The sequence below is a fragment of the Egretta garzetta genome, unplaced genomic scaffold (genome assembly GCF_000687185.1).
Source record: "Egretta garzetta isolate BGI_Z169 unplaced genomic scaffold, ASM68718v1 scaffold514, whole genome shotgun sequence".
NCBI lineage: Eukaryota > Metazoa > Chordata > Aves > Pelecaniformes > Ardeidae > Egretta > Egretta garzetta.
The window spans coordinates 180,788-200,381 of record NW_009259483.1 but is presented as its reverse complement, the minus strand read 5'-3'; the positions used below and the strand labels follow the sequence as shown (position 1 = coordinate 200,381).

General features: G+C 38.2%; 1 protein-coding gene across 1 annotated transcript in view; it reads right to left on the bottom strand.

Annotated features, from left to right (window-relative positions):
- The window catches only part of SEPTIN7 (septin 7), a gene marked incomplete at its 5' end in the record, with an annotated part of 69,361 nt that overhangs the window by 15,883 nt on the left and 33,884 nt on the right, over positions 1-19,594 (bottom strand). The window contains 4 exons of the mRNA XM_035892762.1: positions 1,661-1,778; positions 4,749-4,883; positions 5,481-5,581; positions 11,814-11,920. Coding sequence (XP_035748655.1) covers positions 1,661-1,778; positions 4,749-4,883; positions 5,481-5,581; positions 11,814-11,920 — 461 coding nt within the window. The remainder of the gene's footprint in view (positions 1-1,660; positions 1,779-4,748; positions 4,884-5,480; positions 5,582-11,813; positions 11,921-19,594) is intronic.

Here is a 19,594-nt window from a genome sequence, read left to right as displayed (position 1 = left end):
TAACACCATCAGGTGACCCCAAGGGATTACTAGCACAACCACCTCTCCTTAGCCAGGAGAAGACAGGATCAGAGCCAGAGCCTCACAGCGAACAGAATGGTATCCATCAATACAAGGCAGCGAAAATGAACGTCAGTTTTCGACAACATGGCAAACAGAGATCTACACTGATGGGAATTCTACCTGCACATGCAAAAACTAATACAGCTTAAAATTCTCAGGCTAGTCTTGCAATTGAATCCCTTAAAAAAAAAATTTGCATAACTGCAGGCATACTTCAGCCCTTTGAGTTCCCGCAATAGCTACTGCTGTCACTCCTATTCTCTTCTGTTTCTAGCTCACCTGAGCATCAGTTGCTTGAAGCAGGATCACCTGCCTATTTTAATAGAGTTTGCGACTGACGGACTGACTATAGGAGTTAGTTGTGTTGAAAAGTATTTGCAAGCACTAAGGAAAGTTTAAGAATAACTGACAGCATCATCAAAAATGAGATTGTACTGTTTTGGTGCTCAATTTGTCTGAAGGGTATTTTTAAAAACAAGCTGATTAGTTTTCCAGAATTTTAGAATGGAAAAATATTAGACCATTTAGCTGACAGCTACACTGCAGAGCCCTGGGGAATATTTCTGGTTCATGGGTTTGCAATCTTATAAAAACATAAGTTTCCAATTCATGCAAGGACTTATTTTCAAAGTTTGATTTAGGAAAGTCTCCCCTATTTAACATCAGCTCATTGATAAAGCTGCAAAATATATTAAGAAATGTTCTGTGTTCTGCCATTTTTTCCCATCATCAAAAAAGCCCATGAACACAACCAAGAGACTTCAGGTCTATAGCACCTTGCTTAAGTTTCTCCAAGGCAGAAAAGGCCCTTTAATTTTTAGTCTTAAATCAAGAGTTTTGCACACAACATCTCTTAATGCCAATTTCTTTTCAGGACCTGTGTTCTTCTAAACTAGGACTGGACACATTCAATAAAAAAAAGCTTCACGCCTTGCCTTGTCCTGTTCTGGGTCCTCCTTATCCTCTCCATACAATATAACAAAGCCTAAATGTTCTACTCTGATCACATAGTTGAAATAAAACGTAAACCACTTAGAGACATTAACACCAAATTTATTCTACAAATACAAAGTAATTATATCAGTTGTATCAATGTTAGAATTATCTTACCATCTTTAAAATGCATTACCACAGCCCAAGACTGAACAACAGGTATACTGATTCTCATCTAATACCTGAGGCATCTTTAATAAATATAGTGCATCAACATGAAAGTGAATACCACAACGTAATCAATAATACTGTAATACTGTTAAATACCTTTTTTTTTAAAAAAAAAAAACACACACACAACTTCTGTTAGGCACCTAAATCTTGAAAGCTCCCTTCCTCCCTTACTGATTTTTATCTCAGCAGTGAATTATTTCACTTGGCCAAGAAACACACTACACTTGAAACCTCTTCCCCTGAGGATAGAAACAAGATTATTTCACCAAGAAATATAATTAAATCTAGAGATATAAATTACTTAGCTTTGCTGTCTCAAGTTGTTGCTTCAGGGTTTAAACTTTGCATGTAAGAAGTTAAGTCTCACCATTTCCATAGGGATCAACTCACTAAATTATCCCATGTTACAAATATTAGTATTTCAACTCACCTGTTTTTTAAACTGTTGGCATTCCTCGGGTGTAAGTGTGTCTGCTTTGGCAATAAGTGGAATGATATTCACTTTTTCATGCAGGCGCTTCATAAACTCTATATCCAAAGGCTTAAGTCTGAAAGACAGCATTAGAGCTTTGCAATTTATATTAATTAAACAAGAATGTACAAATGATTTGAGATTTCTCCTGACAGCTACTCTTAAGACACTGATTTATGAGTAATAGATGCTTGAATGAAATTCAAAAGGCTACCTGCAACTGCTAAGGAAATACCCTAGAATTGTATAACACCAGTGGAATAAGTCATAAATTAATATTACTAGTAGTCATGAGACTTCTGCTACCTGGAATTACACTCATTTAAGCATGTGATATCTCTCCTACAAAGGTACTAAAGCTCCTGTCATTAGCTGGAAGATAGTCCCATTTAAAACCTGACTGGTAAGAGTTTACAGTTGGGAATCATGCTCTGTTCACGTACATAGCTTCAGTTTCTGAAAGTCACGTTTATTTGTATGCTTCTTCCTGAGAGTGGGCTGTGAATTTTTTTTATACATTAGATTGCTGAAAAAGGTAAACTCTGTGGCCTGTGTACAAATGAAGTAGAAATATCTCCTCTCTACATCACTATGTATAACAAAAATACCATTATGGAAATGGATGGCAATGACATAAAAACTGGAACACCCACCATATGGGTATATAAAACCACTGATGCAGATCAAAGTGGTCAGTGTTTCCTGCTTGCTAAAAGTAAAGCCACAGAGGTTTTGATGCATTAATGCTTCAGAATTATAGCAAGTTTAGTTAGGCTTAAAGGATTCACTTAAAGGATTTAATAAGATTATTTCTCATATAAAAGAAATTAGGATTAGGAACATTAAAACCAGATTAATTTGGCATTCAAATTTAGCTTCTTCTCCAAACCATATGTAAAAGAATAAAGAAAACGTTAAAGAACACATACTTAACTTCACTTTAACATTTTCTATCCGCCACTGAACTTCTCAGTTTCTCAACATGCTTCCATTAAATAGCTAACATTAATGCACATCTAGATTAGGAGCGCTGGTTTGGCTATCCATTCACCTTAACATGCTTTCCTTCTCCTTGCTTCAAAAAGGTACCTAGGGCAACACCAGGTTGAAGAGCAGTTGCCAAAGCAGAAGAGTTCAGAACAACAGCAGCGCTCACCTCAAGGTCTTGAGTTTACAGTGGAGACTGAAGCAGGAAGCCTTTACATAAAGATCCTATAACTGCAGAAAGAGGCTGCAATTCATTATCACCCCATTCACTTACCTGGAAAGGCTCCTCCCAACCCTTCACTCTCTCCCCCCAAACTAACCCATCAGTTCAGACGTTTATGGGGATACCAGCCAAAAATGGTGGGATGCATTAAGTGGAAGGACCTAACCTGCAATTTTTTTTTCTTTATAAATTGTAGTAAGCTGGCTTTTACAAATGTATTAGGACAAACAGAAGTTCACCTACAGATGCTTTAATTCAATGTAAATACGATCGTACATTAAGAGTGAAGAGTACACTACTCAACAGGTTACATGTGCTGCTATCTGCACAGGAAACATGACCAAAGACTGCACCACCACAAAAACCAGGTAGGAAGTGAGCAATGTCCTTTCAGAGAAGTCAATACCTTAAGAGGAAATTAATGCTAACAGCAGCAACAATTTTCTCTGACCTCCATTCATTCCCTTAATTAGATGGCAACTCCAAGCATTTAATCCAATAATTGAAAAACACTATGCAAACCTAGCTCAACTGCACTTCCTCCCCTACCCCTCTGCAGGAATAACATGAAATATCTGAACAAGGAACATACTTTTCCAGCTTTTAGCCTCACAAATCTAGTGATTAAAACTTAATTTATCTGAAGCATTACTTTTATTCTTCCTTACAAACAATTTGTACCTCCCACTGGTTTAGAAAGTTTTAACGTATAGAAGGGGGGTGTGGAGGGAAGGCATGTGGTTTTTTTGAAGAATACAAAAGTTAGTCAATATTTTTGAGCTAACACAAGCAATGGATCATCTTCATCAAGGATTCAAGTGTTTGCATTTAAAATTGACATGCATGTTAAGCAAAACTGACATTACAAACATGCATGTTGAACAACAACAAATGTTTAATTAAGGCAAGTCTCCATAAGAAAACCTCTTCTCCAGCCCCCAATGTCTCTTTACAAGTCTGAGAAGTCTCTGTCTAGTTCAAAATTATTAGAACCATTCCAGTGGTAGCTACAGAAGCTGAGCGTAACAGTTGGCATTTTTCATTGCCTGAGGAATATTTCTCAGAATTCCTTCATTACTCCCTTCAACAAGTTTTACTACTTTTGACCCATACAATAGAAAAGGCTACTTGTCTTCTCCTCCTTCTGGTTATGAAGGAGTCGCTGACAAATTTAATCAGTTATAATACAATGATAAAATGCTAAGCAACCAATTCTAGATACAGTCAAGCTGCATCTAATACACCCTGGAAATGCAGTTCTCTCCCTCCACCACTAGATAGAAGTCTGATCAAGTTAAAAACTAAGCAGGGGTGGAGGACTGCATAATGACTGAAAAAATCCAGAATGCTTATATTGGAATTGTCACTGGACAAAAGATTACACTCCAGGTGAATTTAAGCATGCTTATAAGCATGCACGAAACTTCCCATCTTCAATTTATCATTAAAATCAAAGGGAGGGAGGAAGAATGGAAAGGAAAAGTCCTGTTGCTTGAAGTGTGAACCAGTTTCTCCTTCTAATGTGAACAAAAGACATACAGATCACAAATAGACCTGGCACTTGTGAACACACCTGTGTGTTTTTAATTGTTCTAATACTATTTTTCTTATTAAGTAATTAAAGTGCAATCATGTTTTCTGGTGTTCTAACTTATTATCTGTCTGGCTTGCTGATGTTTGACAAGCCAAAGTAAGCTCATCTTTGAAATTAAGCATGGTCTGCAGGCCATTAAGAAAATCCTATTTGGAACTTAACGTAACTAAGAATGCCAAGTTTGGATGTTTATCTGAGATAAAAGACAGAGAAGGGAAGCATAAAAATACTCTAATACAAACCCATGTCCTGAAGGAGCAATGAAGTATAAACAACACTGCACTCTATTATCTGGCATCTGACGTCTGTTCACTCGAGATTCTGCATTCAGGTAGTCCTCAAATTTACTGTCAATGTAGTCGATAACTGGCTGCCAACTGCAGAGGTTACATGAATAAAAACCTGTAAGTTATATCATTTATGTAAAAAAAGGTCTGTCTTTGCTAAGAAATAGATGCACACTATTTTCCCGTGGCTTGCTTTTTTTTTTTCTTTTTAAAGTAAGAAACTTTAACACAGCACATTTTAAGTGACCAGCTCCTCAGCATAACACTGAGTTACACAGCTCTGAAGATAAAATCTGTGTGTTCACTGAAAAACCCCTTCAAACACAATTACCTTCATTGTAATAGCATTAACTAGAACACTTAAGAACAGTAGCCAGAGGAATACGCTTTACTGGTCACATCTTGTGACAGCACATAAGTCGGTTCTGCATGCTGCATGTTTGGATAAAGAGCCAAATGCTCCTTTCACTTTAAAGGGAAAAAACTGATAGCATTTCAATCGAGTTGTAAAGGTGCTTGGAACTACAGTAGTTGAAGTTTACAGCTAACTGAAAAGTTTAAAAGCATTAATATTTAAACTGAAGATTGAAGCGTGCATTTAAAAAAAAATCACAAGGTATCATAGCTCACACACACACAAAATACAATTCAGGACTATTGTGGGAGAACATACAAAGAATGTCTTACCAATTACTATTATCAACAGCATCTCCAAATCCTGGTGTGTCAACTATTGTAAGTAGTAACTGAACACCACCCTCTTTGATTAAAACTTTTGACTGCTCAACCTGTAAAAATGAATACGGTAATATTAAATTTTTAGCAATTTAGTCACCCATCTTAAACGCTGGGAAATGAATACGAAGTCTGACAAAGAATTGCTAACTTTCCTGCTTCAGAGGGATACAGGGTCCATGTTTTGCTTATAAAATTCCAATAATTTGATAATCATTAATTATTTTTTAAAGAAAAAAGGGTCATAATTTAAATAAAGTCATAAGAGAACCTGTCTAAGTATACAGGATATCTTAATATTTTAAATTCTGCAAAAACCAGGAAAAACCCTAACCTACAATACTAATGCCAGTATTAAAAAAAAAAAAAAAGTTCTGAGATATCCAGACATTCTGATAAACCAGGCATTCTACTTGATGAAACTGTGAACTTTGGTCACTTCAAAGAAAATCACACTTTCCAAAACTAATCCTCCCCCCAGGCACCTTAGATATTACATTTCTAATCCTGTTAATGTATTTTTCAGAATACATTTATTCTTCATCTAGTATAATGCTTGGGAAAGGAATCATAGAAAGTGATGGTTTCCTGTTACAAACAGATTGATATTGGAAAGTAATACAATCTAGCTGCAATCTGCTGAGCTAGACCTCACATGACTGTCATGGATTGGTTCCTGTTAGCTCAGGTCACTGATGGAAACCTGGCTCAGAAGGCAACTGCATCAGCACAAGGCATGATGCAAGATCTGGGCGTGGGAACGCGTGCCTCCAGTTGTGACCACCCATCTACAGCACAGCTCAGTCAGCTTGCAGTAAGCGCGTCAAACGGATTAAGCATGTCATGACACAGAAAGTTTAGGCTAGACAGCAAATGGACTGCTACCCCCTTCTTTCTACCAATATCCCAGTAATTATTGATAATGGCGGTGTCAGGTGTTATCTGCCTGCGCGTGTGCTGTACACCACTGTTGTACCAGCCAGTCTGATACACTGCAGTAAGAAATGGCAAACTCATGTCAGCATGCTGGCTCTTTCCAATTGCTCACACATTTAATGACAGTTTTCTCCCTGATATTAAGACAATTTCTATCCAATCACTACTGATGCTGTTTTCTAGATGTGGATTCAAGAAATCCGCCACATCAGCCATTTTTTCGGAGCCACACACAAGTTGGCAGACATTGATGCCACCTTGTTGCTCACTGCTTAACATTTCTTAAGCCTCCTAACTGGGGAGAGAAAATAAAGTTAAATATAACTAGGTAAGACCTGCGAGAATATTCAGCAATGAACTTTCAGAAAGAGTAGAAACTTGGATAATAAATCCTATGTGGATGGTCTCTTGACCAGCTCAGAATTTAAGAAAGCTCGTATCAGTGCCACTTAAGCGCTTGCACATCCCTAGTTATATAGGTGAAACAGACTCTCTCACAGCCACACCTGAATGTTGCTGTAAACACTTTGCAATCACTGGTTATGTGATGCAATGTAAATCCACAAGATAAATTAACACTCTGCAGAAAGTCAAATTAAATACCTCTTGCACAAGCAAAACACCGATTCTGATTCAGAAGAGAATATACAGAAACACAGAAAACAGTAACTAACAGCAAAGAAAGCTCCATATTTAACCTCTGAGTACACATGGTGCTATTTTATCTACTCATCAGTAGGGATCCTATCTGAGTCAGATCAATTCCTTCCACTTCTAGGTCTCAAAAAAACTAACTCGGCTACACTACAGCTGTCTACAGCATGCAGTCATCATGAGCTGGTTCCTCACTTAGCACAAAGACAAAAAAAATGTCAGTAAGGCAGCTTCATAAAACAGAAGCCCCCAACACTGGGCTACCTGTATGCTAGTCACAGAAGAATCCAGGTTGGGGTGGACTTCAAGGCCACCCAATTCAACTTCCTACTTGAGCAGGCCTTAATGCAAGGTTAGGAAGGTTGGGTTTGGGTTTGTTTTTTTTTTTTTTAAAAAAGTAAATAAAAAAACCCCCAACGCGCACACACCAGCCTAAGATACCACCAAGTTACCCTTTCACTAACTGTACAATTCCTATCCTTCCAGTGTCCAGTCCAAAGCCATGAGAATCTAGGAATACATGCAGTACTTTAAAAACTTACATTCTATTTGCGGTGAATGTATTTTTCCTCCTCAAAGAGTTCTACAGAGAAATGTTATTGCACACAATCGATGCCAGAACTGAAGACAGTAATCCCCAGCCACACAGTCAACTCAGCCAAGAGTTTACTGCTCACAAGCTTTAGCGCACAGGAGATTAACTTCTGATTCCTCGCATTCTTTTTGCTATCTTATAGTAGCCACAAAGCCCTCCTATAACCAAGCTCTCTGCAAATATAAGAAACCCGTAACACTTCCAAAATACTGGAGACGATAATGTTAAGAGCTGTACTCTTGCCAAGTGCTACAAGGTATCAGTTTTATTCTCCAGCACAAAAATTCCCAGCAAGAACCATTAAATTATTAAGCACTCACAGTGGAATGCTTTTACAAAAGAAGCAATTAATAAAACATTATCTTGAACGTGTGTTTATAACAAAGGAAAAGGAAGGTCAGGAGATCCTCAGAAATGCCACGCCAAACATTTTTCCTGATTCAGTATGCTTGTAAAATTTAAGTGTGGCTGAATTTGTGAAGTCACCTTCTGACAACTGGCCTGCACTAACTGAATCTCTGCAGGCAGTGCTAATACCTTGCTGGGTGGTGAGGATTTAATTTTATTCTTACTTTTCATAAATTCATGTCGGTAACTCGCTATCGGAGCAAGGTTTTCAAAGACCTGCCAAACAAGAAACATTAGTTGATCAAATTAAATGTCCTACACTTGTGTTGTGGACAAATCAGACCACATATTGTAAGCGGTAGAGACTAATGGTAAGAGAAAGAAGGTGAAGAACCTGCCATAAAGCCTCTGTGAAGTTGCATTTTTCTAACCTAAATGGATGTGTCCATACATGGTCAAGGGCACAGAAAGCAGCAGCATCTGGAAAAGATCCAGAAAATCACTGTAAACTAGTGTCATTCATAGCTAAGCATCCAACTGCATCCTATCATCTGATTTACAAGTATTCCCAAGGGATTCATGGAAAACATTAGTTCAAGTCTTGGAATTTAAAACTTTTTCATAAAAGTCTCATCCAAACAGCCATTTTCCCATGTACTCCACTCAACCGGGTCACACGGGTCTCCCTGGCAGTTACTACACAGCATTCATGACATGATGCTTGTTACAGCTTGACTGCTTTTAATGGATTAAACAAGCCTTTACTCCATCTAACATGGCCAAGTAATGATCAGAGAAAACATATTTCATACTCCATCATTTCTGAAGAAGTTTCCTTTGAATTCATCTGACATCAAATCACTATTTAACTATTTTTCTGTGTTTTCCATGAAATTAATACAAACAACCTGCCTCACAAAACAACTTCCAACTGCAATTGTTTTCAAGCCCAAACCACAGTCTGTATTTATCTATGTGAGACTCTCATACAATTCCTGAACAATGTTATTCCCACCATATAAGAACAGACAATTATTACCACCAAGATTTTAGGATGCTTTGGTGGTGTGTCTCATCTCTACACTACAAAACCCTTGACATCCTCAACTTAGAAAAGTGTACACTGGCAAAATGCACAACCCCATGGATCCAAATAGCAGCTCCCACTGTTAATTCTTTGATTTAATATGTGACTGGAATTGCCTCCACATCATATACACAGTTGCTAGCACACATAATTTTCAAGGTTCTAGAGGGAAACAATTTTACCCTCACTTAGACACTCAAATAAGACAGTTTCCATTTCCTTCTTAAAATGCTGTGCTTACTGATTTTTCATTTGTCACAATGAGTAACTGAAAGCAAAGCAATGTAGCACTACAAGTATACTCAAATAAAAATACTCTCATTAGATGAAGTAAGCAACAGTTTCTGAGGGGGAAGGTGGTCTTTAAATATATTTTATTCCAATCATATTATTTGCTAAGTCATGATAGACCCCAGTTCACTACTGAAAATAATTTTGTCCAGCTCCACCACCCTCAGGCTTTATCCCACACAGTGGAAATAGGAAAAAAATGCAATGGCTTTTCATCCAGGGCTCTGTTCAAGCTTTTTTTTTTTTTTTTATCCCAGCTTTACATGCTTTAAAAAAAATACTAAGTGAAGCTTCCTCAAAGGAGTATGGGGTTTTTCTTCAACCAGTAAATTAATAAAAAATCAAACAACCTCTGAAGAACTCAAAAGGCCAGGATGAACAGATCATCTAATCTTGCCACCTAACAGATGGAAGTGCTTAACTCAGATTCCAGAAGCTACACACACACAGTCTTAGTTCAATTCTTCCTACACTGATCCACCTTTAGCCAGGATGGAACTGAGTTATCTTTAAAGATGCTATTTTTTTTGTTTGTGTGCAAATTTTTCCTATGTTTTTTTCCAATTAAAAAAAAAAAAAATCTTCTAATGACAGGGAATCCAACCCACCATTACTTAAACTAAAATTAAAAGAACATAACCTGAATTGGTTTAGCTTCTTCTATATCAATGTGTAATCAACAGTACTGAAATCGCACACATCTGTTCTGATAAAAAAAGAAGTCACCCTTCTTACTTTTCCAGTCACTGATTATTTCATTAATAAATATATTATACCAGAGCTTAACTATTTGCACATCTTTTCCATCCCACTTAATGTCTCTTTGAAATAGGTGCATAAATTCAACCCTTCTAATTCAAATAATGGCATAATGCCCCTGCTAACAAGCTTTTAAGTCAATTTTGTCACAGTCACTATGGTTTTACGTTAAAATGATAAAATAGCCTAAGAGACATGACCAAAGCTTAGAAAAAATAAACATATTGTTAATCAAACTCAAGATGTTCAAAAGCTTTCTTTCAAATTAAAAAACCTGATACTCTGCAACAAATGCATTTTCTATTAGTATTCAAGACTTTGATGTTGAGCTGACTGACAAGCAACATCATTTAACCTTCTTAGTAACTAACTTTCCTGGCCCTGTGGTAATTATTCAGTGTTCTGAGACTGGATTAAAAAAATGCCTCATCCAAAACCCCCAAAAAACCCAAACCAAAAGCCCCACAAAACACAGTGGATCATAGCATTGGAGTACAGTTATTTACTTCCATTGAACAAAAAAAGCATTCAATTTTACAGCTTCTGTTGAGCACCTTGCATGCCCTCCTAACTCAACAGAAGGCTTAAATCACTTTATGACAATGCTGTAATTGCACAATCACTTCAGCCTCAGCTGAGGTGGTCCGAGACTGTCATTTTGCAGCTGGAATAACTCTGCTGCAATGTCGAGCATCCCCAGTCCTCATCTGTACAAAGTTAGATTGTCACAAGCTATCTTCACCAAAATCTTAAACAAGTGTCTGACGTGCATCAAGAGACATAAATAGAGCTCATGCATCCTTATTCAGCTGCTGAGCTGCGGAGGCAGAAAATACCCCACTGAAACGTAATGATTTCCTGGACTACCCACAACAGTTTCTTAGTACTTGGGTTTGGGGGTTTTTTAATCACCTTTTTATAATACAAAAAGCATGCTCCTTTTCTTGAGAGAAAAATGTAATCTATCAATAGTAAATTATTACACAAAACAAATGGATCAACTTCAGTTTTGCAGTCTTTGACTAAATATTTCAGTTGCATCATGCACTTAAATAGGCAAAGATGATGTTCTTGCAAGTCTAGTGCTTAAAGTCAGCCAAGTTCACCTAGTCCCCAATATGTTTCAGAATGACAACTTATAACAGGTAAAAAATATACCACAAAGGATACAGGCTGCAGAAGATTGGCGATACTTTTATACTTTAGGTCCTTATACATGTCAAATCCTTTAATACATGGTTTCTAAGAGCCTGCATTAAACAATCAGGGGTTTTAGTGCACATCTAGGTATTTCTACAGATATACTCAATATTGAATTGATAATAAAACATTCAATTTCCCATCAGCATTGCACCCATATGAGGTTTCTGAAGTACAGGCAACACATGAAGTACTTCACTTCAGGGATCCCACACTTCAACAAGCTACAGGTTTCAGAACCTGCAGGTTTTGCATAGATAAGGTACACTGAAAGACACACCGAATATTTCTTAATGGTTCAAATCATGGCTGAGCTTATTTGAAACATAGGTGCGTATGTGACAACTGTATCACTATATGTTACTAAATTGCAAGTTACATTTTTCAAGCTACAGTTTTTTCCCCCCAGACATACCTGTACAGTCTTTTTAATTCTGTGTGAAGGACCTGGATACTCTGGGGAATACAATTCTGTTAGGAATAATGAGTTGATTAATGTTGATTTTCCCAGTCCAGATTCACCTGGAAGAAAATAGAACAGTTTCAGTATCACACTAATATAAACATCTAGGCCTACATTTCAAATACTCTCGAAACATACTATCTGAAAACATGCACAGCGCTCTAGGGGGTTGAGAATCTATCACCTTTTCTGATTTCAAGGAAAACCCTGCAAATCCAACTGTCACTGTTGGATTCTGTAGACATTCATTTTTCTGATCACATTAAATACTGAATACATTCCGCACTTCTCCACTGCTCCCATTACAACACACAAAGATGACATTACCCCACATTAAATTTTATAAACAAGCTATCTTCCTGGTATGACTTTCTAGCTTAGTCTGCTTTGGCATTACGTTATCTCCTTTATTTCAAATATTATTTGAGAGTCCTACTGTCAGGGAGGGGAAAAAAAAAGCAGAGGGGGAGGGGGGCAGGAAAAGAGAGATTGAGATTAGTTTGGTCTAACTACTAAAGCCACAAGAACTAAAATGAAGTTTCAGAACTCAGTGGTTTGCCTGGGAATTTTGTTGTTGTTTGGGCAGGGAAGGGGGATTGGACTTTGTTTGTTTTTTGGTAATTTGTTCATGACCAACAATATGTCAGCTTTGCTAAAGAATCTGGAGACACTACTGCCATAACAATCCAAGCAAATACAGTTACAATTCCCACAGCAAAGCTTACCCCCCATTTACAGCTCTACAGAGACAGGAACAAGAATTTCAGATCAACTACTTATTACAGTATTTTAAAAAGACAAGTCTGTTGCTTAGTTTTCTATTGTAAAGAAACTACTTCAACACAACAATTCACACTGGCATGAGAACTAAGGAAAAAAGCATAGAAAAATGATGCTTTCTGTTTAAGTTTTCATATGCAGTACTGTTAGTACAGAAACAGTCACATAGAAATTTGCTCTTAAGCTAATGAATTTGGGTGCAAACTACATACTTTCACTGAGGGAGGAGAATGAGCTGCACTGCCCCCACACTTAGAAAATAAAAAACCTAGCCCGCTAATCCCACTATCCCCAACAAATAATGGTTAATCTAGAGACTAAACTCGGAAAGCTTTAAAACTTGTCTTGAGATAAATGCCCTGGGTTAATGCAAGTAATCGAGAGTTACAAAACAGAAAGTAGTTACGAACCTCAGTAGACAAAACCTTGTCTCCACTGTAATAGCCGGCTCGATTTCATACACAACCTAGCTTATACACATCAGCCGTCTCGATTACAATGCTGTAGCCCAAAGTCTCTGCAGTACCCAACAGAGCAATCTGATTAGTTGTGCTGTAAATGGATTAGCAGCTGATGAAACACTGCAACCAGAGCTCCTGCAGGCTGGCTACATCATTAGCTGTGCTTGTTCTTCAAACCCCACCCTGCCTGACAGATGAGCTAACCCGTGCTGCGAGCAAGGTCTGGCTACAGCTGGGAAGATAGGCTGCGGCAGCCAAGGAACAAGGAGATGCTCAAGTTCTAACCTCAAGATAGCAGTGCTGGGAATGCTAACCCAAACACAACAGCTATACATGAGCCAGAAGGGACAGGCTTGCTGACAAGCATTTCATCACTACCACTGCAGTTTTTGCTTTTTTCTGTGGTCACATGCATTAGGCATTTCAGAACTACGCAGTAAATACAGCGCCTAAAGGTGTCTGGTTGTAAGGGATGCACTTTGCCTACTCTGCACTTGCAAGATCTTTAGGGCAGGGCAAGCTGCCCTGAAGTTTGCAATAGAAAGGGGCTTCTGAAAAACACAGCTTGCCGACCCCTTAGCTGCAGCCAGTTTGAAGTATGTGCTCAAGATGTACATATCATTCCAGTTAAACTGAATAGTTTTTTATCCTCCCTACCGAACCCCTCGAGCAGGGCTCCCATTTTGCAATGTACGTATCCTTTCAGTTGACCATAATCTTGCAAAAGGCTCTCTACTGCACTGCTGAAGAAAGATTGTGTATCAGATTCTACTTCAATATACAGTAAGGGTTGTCCCTTCTTCTCCCTTCTATTAGGGTTATTGCTGGTCTTAACATGCTACAGAATTTAAAGTGGAAAACACTCAGAACAACCACTTCTGCTGAAAATCACAGTGCTTGTCAAGTTGCCACTGAAATTCAACATAAGGGAATTAGATTTTCAGCTTTTAAAGTATGTGATGGAAAACCAGCAGCTTGCCCTAGATGGTTCCTGCAGCTGTGGCACTCCATACCAAGTAGTTCCTGAACTGCTGAAACATTATGCCCCGAAAAATTTGAGGTTTGTCTCCCTTACAGTAGCAATGTTGGGAAAGCAGTTTTGAGCTGAAATTAGTGAAATGGCAAGCATGCTAAGGATATTTATGCACCACCTTGTTCCCAGAGGTGCCCAGCCCCCTAGATAATGCCTACCCATGCTAACTTTAACCAACCAGTGCAGATTATAACAGTTTAGACTGCTTAACTGCTACCAGTAATTGAGGTATTACATGTAAGAGTTTGCATCAATGCACCACTCCTAGATGCAGTTGTGCCTTAGACCACGTAACAGTCAACACCTATGATGTAGTAGAAGGCTGTAATATCAAATAAAACAATTATACTGAAACTATAGGTAAAAACTGTACCTGGAATATTCAATACTGTACTATGGGGAGTCACGCTGCTTCCACTGTAATCAAGCAAGAATCTCTGCTGACTACAGGAGAAGCAGAATTAAAGAAACCAAGTGTATTTGAACAATTCTAATTTTGGGCACATTAAAATACTCTGATCTGAGTTAGAAATATGGTAAGGGAAAAAAAACCACAACCCACAAAACCCAAACAAACCCCTCTGTTCTACCCATGTAGAACCTTGTTCAACCCAAGTTCACCTGAAAGAATTCCCTACGGGAAAGGCTGGGAATGCAGCTTCCAAGGATGCAACAGGCTATGAATATGACAAACAAGAGAATAGGGAAAACAAGTGAATCTACTTCGCCTTAACGTGAAAAAAAAAAGACGCATCCGAAATAAAACACATCTTTCCACCCTCAGTAAGCATTTCTGATGAGATTTTGCCCTTTCACCATTACATGAAGTGGCATAAGGATGCAACGTGATAGAACCATTTCAGCAGTAATAACTTCCAATCACTCAAAGCATCGTGATGCAGTTAGATCTAGCTGCCTAATTTAGAGTGAATGATTTTTAGAAATATACTATGTCTTCTGTTTTCAGCATGAAGTGTTTTGTTTCAAAATGAAAAAAATACTCTGACTTTGCATGGTAATCCTGAATCCAAGAGTTTCATTATTTTTTGTATCCAGCTACTGCTTTTACTTTGCCCTCACTCTCCCACTGAATGTTTCATATATGCTTCAAGTTCTTCTGAACAAATATACAGTTCTTTTTCTTTGTTATAGAATCATAGAATCATTTAGGTTGGAAAAGACCTTTAAGATCATCAAGTCCAACCATTAACCTAACCCTGCCATCCCACCATTAAACCATATCCCTAAGCACCTCGTCTACCCATCTTTTAAATACCTCCAGGGACAGGGAGTCATGTTTAAGAGCAAATTAGCGTTTCAAAATTTCAGCATTTTTTCAAGCTTTTTTCCTCCATAGCCACATTCAAATAGATGGAGCTGGTTGAAATAAGCATGTACTTTTATTAACATACTCCTGTCAGTCTCACCAAGGACAGAACCTTTTGTTAGCCCTTACAGGGCTAGCAAAAGTCCCAACTCTTCTCAAGTCTATGAATTTCTAAATGGCTGTACAAATATTGGAGTTTTTCTTATACACTTGGGTTAACAATTGCTTGTCAACAATTAGCATCTGTATACAGATGGCCCACGGCACACCATTTAAATTTAACCCTGGATAGCAAAATTTCTTCTTTGGTGAACAAAACACTGATCTAGTACTTCCCTTTTTCTCTACACAGATGAGACTAGCTGTAACATGAGAAGGGAGACAAAAAAACCAGCCCAACATATTCAGCTTTCTCTTTTATACCTCAAGCATGTTTTTGGGTGTCAGAAGAGACCACCAGCAACCACTGGAATGGTTTGCAAACCATAGTAAATACTCTACAGAACAATATTAAAGCAGGTAAGTTCAGAGAATTAACAATTAAAAAACTGGAACAATGACGTGCAATCCATGGGAATGGGGGGAAAGGAGTGCTCCAAAGATGAAAAATAAAGTAACTAACTCAGATTGTTCTCAACTGAGCTACATCAATCTTTCACCTTCATTTCCAAAATCATTCCCTGTAAATGAACCAGAAATCCTAATCTGTGATAACCAGTTAGAAAATCTACCTGCAGCTAAGTGTTCAATACATGGATTTTTTTTCCAGTTCAACTTCTATCCATCAGCTCTTGTTATGACTTTATTACTACAAAGAAACTTAAGCTGCAAGTATCTCCTCTCTATAATAAAAGAAGTGAATTGTTATCCTTAAATCTTAACGATGCTGCTTTTTTTCACAGTTCATTGTTGTGGCATGTTGAGAATGTAGCATATTTCCAATCTCCACCAAATTCTCAGCCTCCGCCATTCTTACTGAAATACCTACAACAGAAACAGACAAGCAGCCCAATCCAGCCCAGCTTCCAGCTTTGGATGTAACTCCTATTGGAGGCTGCTATTTTCTCATTCATTTATTACATCTCCTGATAATGCACCACACTACATCTTCTAGCTACCACATCACTCTGAAAATCCAGTATCAGTTTGCTACTGTTTTTTTAGCATCTTGTTTTCTGAAATCCAAGCCCTGACCTTAAAAGCATGACCTACATTCTTAGATTTATGACCCCATGTAAGAGTTTATTAAACACATCAAATGATCAAGATCACTAACCAATACTGAACATTCTGAGTGTGCTCTCTGCACGTTTTATTTCCTACCTCTTCATCAAAGAGGAAAGAAATTACTCTTGCAGACATCACCAGTTTTTCTATTCTTCACTAACAACTACTTGGCTATCTACCAGCCAAACAGTATTTCATGCTCATGCCCTCTGACAGTCAACTGCACCGCTGGGAATGTGACTGCACATGCTATCTGTACTTAGGAATTTCAAGTTGCTTTCCCAAGCTTCGGGTGGGACTACAACACTGCCGAGGAACCACCCACCTGCAAGGAAAATGCTTTTGGTGATTGAAGCATCATAAACCGAGACTTCAGTCAATTTAGCTCAAAGAAGCAAGCTTCATGTACTGTCACTGAGAAGATGACCCAGTCTCCGTCGCTGTATCCATTAACTGAGAACAGTAGGAACTGCAGATGCAGAAGACGCATTAACTGCTAACTTTGGTGGGAGAGAGAAGGTAACTCATCCCAGTGTGGCTTGTGGTTTATTAGAGACAAGCTACCAACACCTAATGTTCCAGGGGACGTGGGTTTTCTACAGATTGCATATTTTCAAAGCTTCCACTGCATTCTAAGTAGAAATCTGTATTTAGAGTCACTTGGTACAACAGTCAAACACAAGCTGCAGTTGGTTTACTGCTTCATCAGAATGAAGATATCCAACAGTATGTTTCTTCTCTGATGTGAGGGGTCAGAGATTTTTAGTACATTTTATAGCCCCAAAGAGTTATTACAAAGGGATCAAATTCAACAGAAAAATGCTGTGCTTCACAACTTACATATACAGAATGTTTGCATCAAAGCATATTTTATTTTTAGCAGGTGAGACAGTTTTTTCATAGATTTTTTTCCATTTTATAAATTCTAATTATCGTGACAGTTTTTGCTTAAAATATAATCCCATCAGTTTGATGCTTGTGACTCAAAGAGAGGTAAAAAACTTGTCAGAAGACATAAAAAATGATGCATTTCATCTTTCATCCTTATACCATTCAGTTTATGTGCATGAGAGCACCTGCAGCTTTATGCAAATATGCAATGGCTTTGATGGCACTGTAACACACATTTTTTTTGCTTTTATACAAAAGAGAAGCTACATGAATAATCGAAGAGCCTGAACTACACCAACTGGTATGACGGAACCATCCTCTCGCCAAGTGGGAACGATGCTCTGCCATGTCATTATAGATGACCACAAAAATGGAGACTGCAAGATGCTTTTAATTTTAAGTCTGATTTTAGAAGCTTTCATAAAGGCTAGTTCCTGCCTTCAGCGCTCTACAAAATACAAACCAACACTTTGATAAACATACAAGAACACCCACATGAAACCCATCAGGAGGAGGGGTGGGAGCAGCACCATGCTACACAGCTGCTCCCACATATCTACAGTTCCACATACGACAGTATCATGTGAAATCTTGCAAAGAGTTCAACTGTATATTTTATAGATGTTTATAAAGGAAAGAAAGCCAAAGCTCCACCATTTCACAACTTAAATTTTGAACATAAATTATGGAAGAAACATCTGTTAGAGCCACAAAGCTGATCCTATCAAAACACAGTAACAGGGAAGTCTACCAGTGATAAATTCACTTTTGCCTGTCAGCAACCGCATCACCAGCAACAAAATTTCAGCATTCAGGATACGGTAAGCCATTTTAATCAACTTTCTTAGAGCAAAATTTAAAATTTAAGTGCAGTAACTGAAGACAGACTCTTGGCATATCATTCCTGTCACAGATGCCATTTAAGTAATTCAGAAAAGCCATTAAAAGCAGGGAAGTACTTCAGAAGAATATTGCAACAGATTCTAGATAGCATTTTTCAAGTACTGTTCTTTCCCCTCAAAGCAGAAGCCGTTTTAGCTTTCTACAAATGGCCATGAAACAATGGCTTAACTTCACAGGTGAGATTTTGGCTGCTGCCAGAAGAAATGGTCCCTTACTCCCAACCCACCACTCTCACTAGAATTCATAATGCCGCAAAGTGAGGCAAGAAGCGATCCAGCAAACCAGGGCATGAGGGGCTTGAGGATGGGAAAATGATGGAAAGAAGACACCAGACAGATGAGGTAGGTCAAATCTACAGGTTTCCAGAAAGAGGGGAGGGTAAATATAAGAATCTGCATTTAAAACTGGACTGTGTCTCTGTAACAAAGTGACCACCAACAATTCACAAGGCAAACAATTTGTGGCACTTCATGAAGAAAGTCACGTTCGCTCTAATTACATATATACGCTTTGCCCCTGATAAACAGCATGTCTGCAAAGTACCCATTTAAAATAGGATAAGTTAGTTAATTAAACATGAAGCAAAGGAAGCAAGTTTTCAGCGTTTAAAAAAAAGTTCTAGTCTCTTAAACCAGGGAAACGAAATCACAACTTTCTCTCCACTTCTAGTTCTTCACCATGACTGCAGATGAAAAAAAAACTACTCACAGCAGTGGTCCACCCATGTCTAGTACCAACAACAGCTGAAACGTGACAACCTGGGCTTCAGCATCCAAGCTTGCATGGAATTACAAGTATGCAATTAACAGCTGCAGCCCAGGCTTGCCAAAGCTTACCTCGCTTTATTTTCTATATTAGTTAAAAGAAAACCCCTATATCTGATTGTCGTGGTTTACCCCGGCGGGCAACTCAGCACCACGCAGCCGCTCGCTCACTCCCCCCCCTCCCTCAATGGGATGGGGGAGAGAATCGGAAAGAAAATAAAAGGTTAGAGCTGAGGGCTGAGATAAAGACAGTTTAATAAGAGAAAATAATAATAATAGTAATAATGAGGATGATAACAGAATATACAGAATATACAAAACGAATGATGCACAATGCAATTGCTCAC